Source organism: Lactuca sativa, chromosome 8 (genome assembly GCF_002870075.4).
Source record: "Lactuca sativa cultivar Salinas chromosome 8, Lsat_Salinas_v11, whole genome shotgun sequence".
In the NCBI taxonomy this organism is placed as follows: Eukaryota; Viridiplantae; Streptophyta; class Magnoliopsida; order Asterales; family Asteraceae; genus Lactuca; species Lactuca sativa.
This window is the reverse complement of record NC_056630.2, coordinates 34,920,433-34,934,566: the sequence shown is the minus strand read 5'-3', so window position 1 is coordinate 34,934,566 and position 14,134 is coordinate 34,920,433. Positions and strand designations below refer to the sequence as shown.

Genomic DNA, 14,134 nt, shown 5'->3' with positions numbered 1-14,134 from the left:
GAAATGTTACTTAACTAATTTTTGGTCTTCATTTGATGGTACACACACGAAATTCATAACACCCAAATTTTTTGTTCTTGCTCTCATTTCTGAGTCTTTTCCGATTAAAGGTTGGGAGTACCATCCACATGCTTTAATCTGAAAGTGTATACACAATTCTTAGAATTTCCAAGCCTATTATTATCTCAAATTTCTAACAAAAATGAAGTAAAAAACCGGGTTCATATACAAAAAATTCAGATTTCTAAGGCATTTTTTTATATAGCAATATAACCAATATAAAAAATTTCAATGGGCTCTGCCCCTTGGACCCCCCGCTCCGTGGGGTGCTGCCCCCAGACTCACGTTCGTTTAGGGCTTCTCCCCTAAATAACAACTCACTTTGAATCTTGAATAAACTTAAACAAGTGTGCACTCCGCACATTCCTTACTTGTTTAATATTCATCAAGATTGAATTTTGGTCAACAAGTCAATCCATATACACTGATGATACAAAATCACCAACAACATACACATACATACATACATACATACATACATACATACATACATACATACATACATACATACATACACATACAAATGTACATATTTCCCATTATTATCATCATTTTTCATTATTTATACATTAAAAGTAGGTTATTTCACCTTATTGACATGCTAAACGTAGTTTTTTTTTGTTTAATCGATTGCATGTTAAACACATTCGTTACCATTATTATATATTATAATTATGTTTATAAATATTATTATTAGTATGATTTTTAATTATTCGTGTCTTAAATATGTAAAAAGAGCAATCCAAAAAAAAAGTTTTAAGACAAATAATAATAATAATAATAATAATAATAATAATAATAATAATAATAATAATAATAATAATAATTTTAATATTAATAATGGATTTATTTCCGTCGTTAATCCGTAGCTATCCCATTACTAAATTAGGGTATCTCATTTCGTTGGTATTCCGAAAGTAATTACCTACATAAGTTTTCCGTGTTGGATTAGTGTCTAAGTCCATAACTATTTTGGTATGTACTTGACCCGATGGTGCATGGTCCTTTTGGGTTGCCTTCACCAAAGCAACTTAATAGGATGAATTATGGAGAGAAAGGATTAAATATGATTTATTAATATATTATGAGAATAATATATTAAAGGAGAAATCATATTGTTTAATTAATATTAGTCAAGAATTAATAAGAATTAAGTTTGTGACTAAAAGACATTAATATAACTTAAGGGACTAGAACTGCCAGTTGTATGATAGTTGAATATTGAGCTAATGGACTCCATATTAAAGGAGTGGACGAATTCTATGGGGAAACCCATTAGAAATCGTCCCAAGGCCTTTAAGGAAGGAGCCCATGGGTTGCTTAGGGCTTAAGCATCCAAATTAAGGTTTCCTAGTTTGATAACCCTAATAGCCTCACTATTTAAAGAACTCTTATGCCCCAAAAACATGGAAAAGCTTCCTTCTAGGGTTTCCACACGTTTTGGGCAGCCTCCTTCTCTTCTCCTCTTCATCCTCTTGCTCTTGGTGTTTGTGAACCATTAGAGGAGTGACATTTATGACTCTAAGCTTTCTAAAGTCAATACAAGAAGGAATTGTGATTGTTATTGCTACATAACAATCAAGGCATGATCTAAACCCTAATTTATATGTTATATTGTTTATCATATGCTAGATCTGGGTTTATAGTCATGGATAACTTGTATGTACAATAGAGAAACCTAGATCCAAGCATTAGGGTTTGTATGAGCACATAAGATGTTCTTATAGCCAAAACCAATAAGTGGTATCAGAGCCTTGATTGGTTTCTATTGTATTGATGCCTTGTTAACTTGTTCATGCTTGAGAAATTCGATTTTGGTGAGCCTGCTTGATGAACTCGGCGAGTCCCATTGTGGACTCGACGAGTAGGCCTCTACTCGGCGAGTCCATATGGGTACTCGGCGAGTTCGAGCGTCAGAAAGAGGGGATTTCGGGATTTCTTGCTATTTTACTCATGGATGCTTGCCTTATCTGTTTTAGGTCATTAAAATCCAATTTTAACCAATTTTATGAGTATATCCTTGACTAAACAAAAGATAATTACCAATTGATTAGATAATAACTTCCTTATATGATAAAGTTTGATTATTTGTATTAATTGGGTAACTTATTTTGCAAGAGATTTAAATTAGGTCAAATATAGATAATGATAATATTAATTGTTTAATTTATATTATTTGTTATTTGATCCTTGTGTTATGAAAAGTTTCAATTTTCCCCTTTAGGTTTTATAGTTTAAATTTGAACTCAAAAGTTTTGTTTTGAAATTTAAATAGTTGAAACCCTAATGTGTTGAAAAAGGTTTCAAAACTTTCCCTCAAGTTTTGGAATTTAAAAGTTGATTAAAAGTTTAATTTAGGAATGTTAAATTCTAAAACCCTAGATGTTTTGAAAAGTTCATATTACACCCTTATGGTTTTATTAATTAATTAAGGTGTATAATTAAAAGAGGTTTAATAAATCCATAAAGTTTTGGTTTACAATTTAATTGAATTAAAAGTATAATTGTTAAATTTGACCACCTAGTATTTTAAAAGTGTAAAATACACCCTATACTATATATAACATTAAAAGTCTAACATTATATATATGTATGAGTAAAAGTCAGTCTTACCGTTAGTAGGCCTCATTCACGAAGCTGGTCTATAAGGGGTGTTTAAGGAAATTGCCTATAAAATGGAGATTGAATGGGTATGCACTGTTACCCACCGCACTCTTGACTAGTGGAGGGTCGTTAGCCGAACGGGTAGGATAGGAGAGGACTTTCCATTATAAGTATAATGAAGTACAAAAGTAACTAAATGTCTTACCAATTCCTAATCTTAGTTACTTTAGGCAAAAAGTGAATTGATGCAATTCCATGAAATTACACTTTGTGCCCTTGCGAAGACGTTAGTGGAGCGTGTGTGGTTAACCGGCACACTAAATGGTTCTAAGCAAAGGTAGCAAAGGGTGACTCAATGTTTGTCATAGTTCGATGGAGCGTTTGTGATTTACCGGCACATCGAATAGGTGACTGTAACATGTGGGGGCACCATGTAAGTTTGCATGGTTATTCACACCCACTTTGTGATCCTCGGCATCCCAGTCACAAACTAGAGGGGCATATCGAGATTTAAACATGCCGTTGAAATGTTCAATGAATCTCAAAGGATCTAGGAGTTTTCATAGATTTAAAACTTAAGTTTCTTTTTCGTTTTTCATGGTGGAAATTAGTGAATCGTCATTCACTTACCTTCAAATATTCTACAACTAGATTACGGCATCCCTTTTCTAGGTTGTAGCGTATTGTGTTGGGTCCTAGCCTTAATATCTCATTTGGGTGACTTATTAAGGACTCAATCAATCAACTAACTTGAATTTGTTTTCTCCCGTTTTGTAGATGTCAAAGTTCGACAACTATGGTCTTCCCAAATCCCGTGGAACAAGCATTCCACATGAAGATGATATTCCACGATTCGATCGAGGAACAAGATATCATGCTTCACTTCCTCCACCTCCTCCAATCATTCTCCCTAACCCACAAGATCGAAGAATTGAAAGCTTCAATATCACTAAATCCCTATTGGAAATGAAACATGAAGATGGTAAACCTGTGTGTGCCCACGTTTTGGGAATGAAATCACACATCGATAGGTTGATAATGTTGGGTGCGTCATTCCCTGATAAGTTGGCTGTGAACTGGGTTCTGCAGTCACTTCCTGAATCATATAATGAGTTCAAAAGAAAGTATTACATGATGGATCATGACGAAAACCTCATTGACCTAACTTACATGCTCATTGCTGCTGAATCAGAAATGATTTGGCAAAGCAATGGAGCATATTTGTTGGGAAAGTCAACCAACCATGCTTCCGAGGATATTCTAGGAGAATTGACCTGCGTTTGCTGCCAAGAGAAAGGGAGTTGGATACAAGTCTGTCCTAAGAGCCTGAAGAGTCCAGAAGATGGGAGAGTCAAAAAGTATGGTTGTACTTCAGGTAAAATCCACTATCTAACTCCATTAAGTTCCTATTCATTGATTCTTAATACATAATGTGATAAGATTGCATTTGAATGTTTTGCAGGATCAGTGAAAAGAGAGGAAGCTTGATGAAAAAGCAAGATGAGTCTAATCACAAAGAAATGGATCTCGATCGCATGGACTTGAAGATTAGATTTTGAGCTTAGAAAGTTATGATAGAATTGTTAGGAATATTTGACTACATAGTTTTTCAGTTGATTTTGCATTGTAATGACAAATGTTTTCCGCTGCTTTTATGAATAAAATAAAATTTTGATTTGACTTATTTATTTATTTATTTCCTTGCAATGAAATCGTTATGAAAAATTGATGTTTGCATATTTCTACAACGAATGGATAAGATTCTTAATTATGTTAATAGTGGAAATGTCAAGAATTTACCAAATAGGGAGAGTTTCTCATCGCCAAAGTTTCAATTGGACAAAAACTTGGAATCATGCAACTTGGTTGCACAATGAATGAGAAATTTCATATTTGTAAATTAGACTAATTCATTAACAAAGTGTCAAGTGAAAGACTAGGAGATCAAGTACACAAAGTTGTGTGTTGATTAAGTCTACCACAAGAGTGACAAAGATATTCGTCATGATGTGATTATACTTACAAGATTAAGTGTAATTCTGAATTGATTGAAAGGTTTAAATCAATAGCAGAACGAATAAGAAGAATCAAGTAGGCAGAAAGATAAAAGTTTCTCTGTTCTAAGAAGAAAGGAGAGTACCTTTTATGCTTTATGATATGTCTTAATGATTAAGAACCATATCTCAATTAATCCTATATGTGAGTCTTAATACAATTGTATGTCTGAGAAGAGGAACCAAGAATTGAAGAAATGGTTAAATCAAAAAGTCAATCATACTTCATTCCAAAACAAGTCTTAGAGTTAAGATTGTAATATTGAGTGATAAGTCTTAAGAAGGTTTATAACATTCATCAAATGTAGAATTTGGAAAAAGGCTTTCCTATTCTCGCACATTTGAAATTGGAAAGTTGTGATGTCTTGGATAAGACAAAGACCAACTAGGACCAATTTTATGAAATGTTTTGTCTTGATAAAGGCTACACTAACTCTTGAACATTTGTTTGTCCAGAAATGTTTATTGACAAGAGAATCTTATATGTCAAGGAGTCAGTGGGAGTCTTAATGGTCTTGAAAGGTTTCAAGAACAAATCAAGAATAAACCATATCGATCATCACTAGCACACGAGTTGAGGTTTACAACCTATCGTGTTGACATTACCTTGTTTCTGTGCCATTCCAATTGAGTTAATTATGCATGTGAGCCTATGAGTTCTCATTTGAACGCATAAAAGGCAAGCACCTTGATCAATGAAAAGTACATTGATAGGAAAGGGTGAGCTGCTTAACTACTTGGAAGACATGGTGGGCAGTTGTGTTACCATAAGGCAAGAAATCAAGATTAAGAAAGTTCGGTCCATATGAGTTTGAATTTGTCGTAAACTTTGGTTTTGAAAATTCACATGGATAGGAACACATACACCATTAAAATCTAAGTGCCATGAGATTCCCTCCTTCATGAAAATGACTGTGAGGAAATGCTTTCACTAAGAGAGATTTTAAGAAGATAGCGATTGTGAAAATTGGATTCTCGGATTCGATTATGGTTACGGTATCCCTTTCCATGATTCGAATTGTGAGATTTGGCAATTAGTCTGAATTGTTTTAGATACACATATGAGCTATCTAAGACAAAGGTGTATAAATTCAATAAGCCTTGATAAAAGATTATCAAAGCATTGGGTATTAGAAATATGAACTTAAAGAAATTCAATAGGCATTGTTTTTTTTTCTGAAAGTTAAGCTATTTCTGAATACATGTCAAAGCTAGTGGGAGCATAAGTGTTATGTTTGTAATAATCATCGTGATAGTGGGAGCATAAATGTTATGATTGCATGATTATTAAGGCAAGTATTGCAAGTTAGCAATATTAATTATAGAAAACAAGAGTCATACTTTGCAAAGTTGTAAGGGTTGAATAGTTGTTTTGCTATAATTAAGGGAGAGAATATTATGCTTCATTTCAAATCTAAAGGCTTAGGTTGTGGAATATTAATAATATTAGTCAAAGGATACGTAGTGTGTTCTTAAATTTCGATTATGATTACGACATTCCTCTTCATAATTCGAATTATAAGAACGTAGCACATAAAATATTATGGCAGAAGATTGATAAAGTATCGAATCTTTATGTAAGACATTATGCATCGTGTCCTATACGCTTCGGGTTTTGGATCGATTGCAAATGCTATAATATTTGACCATTCTAAAATTTTCCAAATGTCTAGTGCATTTAGAGGGAAAAGGACAAGAATCGGTTTTGACTAAGATAATTAAATAACTATCAAAGGACAATCCAAAGTTCGCCGAGGATTGATCGCTTGTGAGTAGTTGGAAGTATAGTATTGGATGGACCGTATCGACGTTATTATGAATAGAAAAGATTCTATTGAGAATGAGTTGTCATATGGTAAGTATGGAAAGGTTTCCATGTTGGGAGTTGGATATTGAGAATCAATGTCTAGATTAGAAACTTTTATGCAAAAGGATGTTCAAAGGAATGTACTTTGAGTGAGAGACATCATATCTAAGGAATTGTCTTGTAACAATCTCCGATAGAGGACTTTGTAACTTCATTGGCAATAGTCATTGTGACTTTAGTGCAATGACATTACGAAAGAATCATTGCATAAAATGTTAGAATCTAACATATTCTATAAGTGGCAAGAATTTGATATTCTTTCACTTGTGAAAAGGATTAGGAATTGTGAAATGAGTATGATTGGAAATGTGTTCATTTGATATATTTCACAAAGTAATAACCATAGGTAAGCATTGTGTGCATGCTAAGAGCATGGGACAAGTGTAGTAATAATTCAAGTAAGAAGTTGATTACCCGAAACAACAAATAATGAGTAATCGATATGGTGATAAATAAAAGGTGTTTTATTTATACTCAAAGGTTTGAGGCCATATGGGATTAGTATTATTCTTGTGTTTCACTTTGCATGTTTTGACTTCCTGAATAATTTAATTGGTTGAGAACAGTTAAATTATTCGAACGGGCCACAGTCGTTCATATGTTGGAAGTAGGTATGAATGAAGACTGTCGTGAATTGGTGTGTGGATTGTATAAAGAGCATTAGACATAAGCAAATGTTTGCTGCAACGTTCATGAGTGCTTATGAATATGATTTGAGCTTTGGATTAAACTCACGCTCACTTGGATCACTTCATGGATTGTATCACGAGTGATTAGTGAGACGATAACATCATATATTCTTGAAACCGAGATGTGTGAGTTGTATCTTGCGAGTCGATTGCATATTAATAATATGTAAACGCACCAGTAACTTGGTGTTATAAAACATATTGTTGTGTGTGATTCGGTGAGTGAGTGCAAGCGAGCATTGAGTCGAAGTTTATCTGTTCCTTTTATTCAAAGTAGGATAAAAGCGATGTCTGTGGGCCCCTCGATGATTTAGTGATGACATCTAAGCACTTGGCGGCTTGGCCAAGTCGGGACTAATTTGATGTGTTCAAATTGTAGTCTGTTGTCAGTCGTCATAAATCTGAATTCGGGAAACAGCACATAGACAGAGAGAATGATTTAGATCCATGTCTCAGTCTATACGATATCTAGAATGGAGGAATATATGATCCCTTATCTAAAGGACACGCATATCTGATATGATCAGAGTTGACAACGGCTTTGGAAAGCTACGATTGCAGATCAGGATCTGAAGCCATACGCAGAATAGTTATTAGACTTATCCAAGTGGGAGACTATTGGATTAGTGTCTAAGTCCATAACTATTTTGGTATGTACTTGACCCGATGGTGCATGGTCCTTTTGGGTTGCCTTCACCAAAGCAACTTGATAGGATGAATTATGGAGAGAAATGATTAAATATGATTTATTAATATATTATGAGAATAATATATTAAAGGAGAAATCATATTGTTTAATTAATATTAGTCAAGAATTAATAAGAATTAAGTTTGTGACTAAAAGACATTAATTAAACTTAAGGGACTAGAACTATCAGTTGTATGATAGTTGAATATTGAGCTAATGGACTCCATATTAAAGGAGTGGACGAATTCTATGGGGAAACCCATTAGAAATCGTCCCAAGGCCTTTAAGGAAGGAGCCCATGGGTTGCTTAGGGCTTAAGCATCCAAATTAGGGTTTCCTAGTTTGATAACCCTAATAGCCTCACTATTTAAAGAACCCTTATGCCCCCAAAAACGTGGAAAAGCTTCCTTCTAGGGTTTCCACACGTTTTGGGCAGCCTCCTTCTCTTCTCCTCTTCATCCTCTTGCTCTTGGTGTTTGTGAACCATTAGAGGAGTGACATTTGTGACTCTAAGCTTTCTAAAGTCAATACAAGAAGGAATTGTGATTGTTATTGCTACATAACAATCAATGTATGATCTAAACCCTAATTTATATGTTATATTGTTTATCATATGCTAGATCTAGGGTTTATAGTCTTGGATAACTTGCATGTATAATAGAGAAACCTAGATCAAAGCATTAGGGTTTGTATGGGCACATAGGATGTTCAGCCAAAACCCATCATTCCGTAGCTATTTTATGTAGCAAAACACTATGTTTTCTAGTAGTGGATATTTAATAATATAGAAAAATGTTAACTCAAATCGATAAATTATGTGGGAATATAATCTTTGAAAATCTAACATTTTTGGAAATATTTTAATTTAAGCACGACCGTTCATTAATTAATATGTATTAAAGATAGTAATGGATTTAAGTTGGTTCACAATGCAGTCACACGTAAAATATATCATAAGTATTTAATTATAATTTATTTGTCCAAGTCTTTTATTAAGGGACTTAACTAACGTTGTAGATTTGAAAACATGAAAGATGTTTGTTATGTGAGGCTTTAATTATGACACGTAGGACAAATAAAATGTGAAGAAAATAACAATAAGAGAGACGGATGTGGGCAACGGGAAGCCCCGTTATAGGTGACATGACACCTAATAACGGCGCCATAACGGGAGGAACACCCCCCTCTAGCCGTTATTAGGTGTTATGTTATAACGCGTTATGGTGAACACGGGAGATAACGTCGCGATTTTGCTTGTGTTTTTATTCAACGAATATTAACTTCGACCGTTTGTTTCAAACGGTAACATAAAAAAAATAAAGTTTTATATATACTATCACATAATCTATATTATTTTTACCTACAAAACACATACTTCTCTACATATTTCTTTCAATATTTCAAAACCAAAATATGGATCAATTTTATTCGGCCCATCCGTACAACGATGATAACGACGAAGACGATTTGTTCGTGAGTATGATGTACCGGTATTATACAGACAGCCTACTACAACCAGATTCAACTCCACTACTCATGCGACGTGCGACCTTAAATAGAGACCGTGAGGAAGGGCATAGACAACTAGTTAACGATTACTTTGCGGAAAATTGTGTCTACCAGCCAAACGATTTCAAAAGAAGATTTCGTTTGCGAAAAAATGTGTTTGAAAAGATAGCCAACGCTATGCAAGCAAGGTATCGTTTGTTTCAACTTTTATAATTTATAAAATGTCACTTTTAGATAAAATAAATACAATTTTTGCATCTTTAATATTTATTTAAGTATGAATTTTTTCAATTGAGATATGATGCTAGAGGCAAACGAGGCTTCACAGGTTGCAAAAATGTGTTGCTGCAATTAAACTTATGGCAATGGAGGAGTCGCCCGATTCTGTTGACGATTATATGAGAATGTCTGAGAGGACCGCACGATAAAGTTTGTATTTATTGTCAAGAGATGTTGTCGAAACCTTCGGTGACCAATACTTGCGCAAACCTTCGTTGCATGATATGCAACAATTATATGCGGCGCATGAAGAAAGACATGGTTTTCCGGCTATGTTTGGGAGCATTGATTGCACACACTGGAAATGGAGAAATTGCCCCGTGGCATGGAAATGCCAGTATTCGAGCGATCATCATGGAGCGCCTTCGTTGGTATGAGAGGCTATTGCTTCACAAGATTTATGGATTTGACATGCTTTTTTCAGGGTTGCGGGTTCTAACAACGACGTCAACGTTCTCGATCAATCACTAATATTTGACGATCTTTTGTCAGGAAAAGCCCCGGATGCTCCTTTCACAGTGAATGAAAATGAATATAATTTTGGGTATTACCTTAAAAACAGAATATATCCACAATATTCGACGTTTGTGAAGGTATTTCGACACCCAATAGACCCAAGGGATAAATATTTCAAGAGACGACAAGAAGGAGCACGTAAGGACGTTGAACGTGCTTTTGGGGTTTTGAAATCAAAATGGCACATAGTTGAACATGCGGCGAGACCTTATGAGTTAGATACTCTACGATATATCATGTATGCGTGTATCATAAGGTATAACATGGTTGTCGAAGATAAAAAAACACAATATTGCAATGTATTCGCCTACGAAACCAAGACGTGTGCAATTTCAACCAGTGACATTAGAATATTTACATAGAGTCGTTGATATTCAAGATCAACGAAAACACAAGCAACTCCGTGAAGACTTGGCGGATTACATCTATGTTGGTCACGAAGATGAAGATGAATAGTTTTAGGCCAGAAAATGTAGGTTTTATCATTTTTTTTTAGGTTTTTAAATGTTTTTTTGTGTTTTGTTGTACTTTTTTTTAATGTTGTTTTTAATTTAAGATTTATTAAAATTTTATTTTTACTTTTCAAATGTTATTTTTAATTTATGATTTAAGTTATATGATAAATATAAATAAATTAAAAAAAAAAAAAAACAAATTCGAAATATAGAAAAAAAACATAATTTTTTTAAAAAAATAGAAAATAATTGGTGTTATCGTGGGTTTTATAACACTCATGTATGAGTAGGATGCTGACATTACACATTTTGGGTGTGGTAACATGTAATAACATATTGCCTACCTTGGGTTTTATAACACCCATGTATGAATAACATGCTGGCATGACACCTTTTTGGATATGGTAACGTGTAATAACATATTGCCCACACATAACAGTCTAAAAGATTATGTGTTGCCACGGTTAATGTAGTTATGATACATCAACTGACTAAATAAAATTACGTTGTCTCCACGGTTTAATTCACTTCCGACTTTAAAGCTGCCTAAGGGGGAGCCAAAAAATGCCTCTTCCTAGAGCGGTACACAAGACTCATAAAGATAAAAGGGAACAATCATATATATATATATATATATATATATATATATATATATATATATATATATATATATATATATATATATATATATATATATATATATACTAGGTGAATCATCGCGCGTTGTGCGAGAATATAATTATATAGTTAAAATAATAACTTTTACCAAATTATTATTTAATATTTCTACTTTGAAACAAAATGTTAGTAGTAAAGCAAACATATAGTTAACATATTAGTTTTATTAAACATTATAGTTTAACTTTTAAGCCATTGTGATATATACAATTATTTGATAATTTTATAAACCGTTTAAAATTGTATAAATTATATATCAAACGAATGATAATATAACGGGTAACAAAACGTATGAACAAAAATATGAACTGCAACTTTTAGTAACATAAAAATAGAAAAAACATTTATTATAACATTTGTATTAAAAAAAGATATATATACAACGAATAATAAAAAATATGAAAAATAAACACTATAAATTTTAATAACATAAAAACACTAAAACATATATTATAACATTTATATTAACTCTTCATATTTAATTCATAAATCTCTTCAAATACATTAATGTTTTTAATGAGCAAAACTTTACAACCTTATAAAAGAAAGGAAAATAAAAAGTTATTAGTGATTACTAATTAATAATCATAAGTTAAAAACTCTTGAGTTTTAACTAATAAATATACATAAATTAGAAAACTCTTGAGTTGTAGTATGAGTTTCAAATGAATGCGGTACTTGGAAATGTATATTTATTATTATTATTATTATTATTATTATTATTATTATTATTATTATTATTATTATTATTATTATTATTATATCCTTCTTAATAATTGGTTTTGATGCATCATTTTAATCTCTTCAATTATTAAACATAAAGATATTTAATTATAAATTTATAACATACATATGTGCATATACATGTTAAACAAACCATGCACACACACACACACACATATATATATATATATATATATATATATATATATATATATATATATATATATATATTCGTAAATGTCATATGTAATTCTTATGGTAGTAATATGGATACATTACTTTCATATGAAGAACATATCATGATAAGCCTATATAATTACATATTAAATGTTCAAAATTATGTTATCTTTTAAATAATGTCATTTAAATATGTTGTGTAGGATAACCCAACAAAAAATAATATAAAATAAACATAATCAAAATAGAAAAACTACAATCAAATAAATAAGAGCAATTGGTGGTTGAAGATATAAATAAAGATGTTGCATAAACATACATTTAAATCAAAAGAAAAAACTAACATTCGTCAACTTTGCTCAAACAAAAACACCTATATCCATTTTATGAATATTCTTTCTTCATTTAACACCATTCAACCATCGAAACTTGATGACAATTCTTCACTAATCTGCATTCAAAATATTTTTCTTAAAAAAGAAGAATCAGAAAGATATTACAAGCAAAACATTTATCTTTGGAGAGTCACATTTAAGATTGAGTAATACACACAAATCACATATAAAGATTAAATGAGAAACTGAATATAAAGAAAGAATAGAAATGTTTCATTTGTTTTGGTTGAAAGGAAAAATCATATTATAATTACCATCGATGCGACATAACCTATTTCTTCAAATCATCATATTTGGATCGTGAATGCTTCAACTATATGAAAACTTTTTAATCACAATATCTTCAAATCCTTCTTACATGTAAGATTTTATATAACACAAAAGACACAAAAGATTGGCCTTTGATAGTAAACTTTTTACAAAATGCTAATTAAACATAATATAAGTTATAAAACTTTTGAGTGTTAAATCATAATTAAGAAAACTTTTGAGTTGCATTAGTTAAAAAAAAGGGATTTCAAATAAATGTGGTTTGAGAAAGTTAAAAAAGAAGGTTTCAAATGCATGAGATTCATGAAAAAATGCTAGCTTTATAAGTATATATATATATATATATATATATATATATATATATATATATATATATATATATATATATATATATATATATATATATATATATATAATCAGACGACTCCACAACTCAACGTATTATCAAATACTATATAATGGATTTGAGTTATAAAATAAATTTATTTATCAAATTTTATATAATATCCCTTGACATTAGTTATCTATTATTTATGTATATTCAACTACTAGTTAAATTAAATATTAATCAAATTTTAGGGTTGTTGGATTATATGTTATAACTATACATTACTTTTATTTAAATACTTTTCATTAAAACTATTGTTTAAAAAAAAACATATATTTAGAACTTCAATTGAATTATTAATTTTTATCAAAAATATCTAGAATATGTATCTTATTTTATGATTTCCTTGTATTTTTTTTCTTTTTAAATACTTTTTTAAATGATGTGTTTTTAAAAAAAAAGTTAAATACGTTTAACATATAATTTAAACGAATGAAATCTGATTATATGCAATTAATGTAACGATGTACCTTTATCTAATTAAAATTTATTTTTATAAAATAATATTTTTTTTATGTATTTATCGATATGATATAATTTACTTTTTTATTTATAAATAACAAAAAGCATGTTTGATTCATTTTATTCTATCGAGTCAACCAAATATTACAATGAAAAGTAATCATTCATATCATTAAGATGTTTTTCATTTGATTAGTTTGTGATTCGATTTCTTTGTATATAAGTTGTCATTGCCGGTAGTCCCTGTTTATCTTAAATTGTGTCCGGGGAATTAAATTATAAATGGTTTTTAGATAATAAGTATTGTAAAATTCGTACAA

General features: G+C 31.2%; 1 protein-coding gene across 1 annotated transcript; it reads left to right on the top strand.

The window, feature by feature from the left end:
• The first annotated feature begins 9,996 nt into the window (after window positions 1-9,996).
• LOC111878419 (uncharacterized) lies at window positions 9,997-10,722 on the top strand. The gene is made up of 3 exons (XM_023874920.1): window positions 9,997-10,121; window positions 10,175-10,522; window positions 10,629-10,722. Exons 1-3 carry the CDS (start codon window positions 9,997-9,999, stop codon window positions 10,720-10,722), a joined length of 567 nt encoding a protein of 188 aa, XP_023730688.1.
• The last annotated feature ends 3,412 nt before the right edge of the window (window positions 10,723-14,134 follow it).

What these genes read in the sequence shown, in the direction of transcription:
- LOC111878419 (XM_023874920.1), top strand. Translation starts at nt 9,997, where the DNA reads ATGAAGAAAGACATGGTTTTCCGGCTATGTTTGGGAGCATTGATTGCA. An exon ending in ATCATGGAGCGCCTTCGTTG is followed by an intron (nt 10,122 to 10,174) that starts GTATGAGAGGCT and finishes TGCTTTTTTCAG; the next exon opens with GGTTGCGGGTTCTAACAACG. An exon ending in ATGTATGCGTGTATCATAAG is followed by an intron (nt 10,523 to 10,628) that starts GTATAACATGGT and finishes ATATTTACATAG; the next exon opens with AGTCGTTGATATTCAAGATC.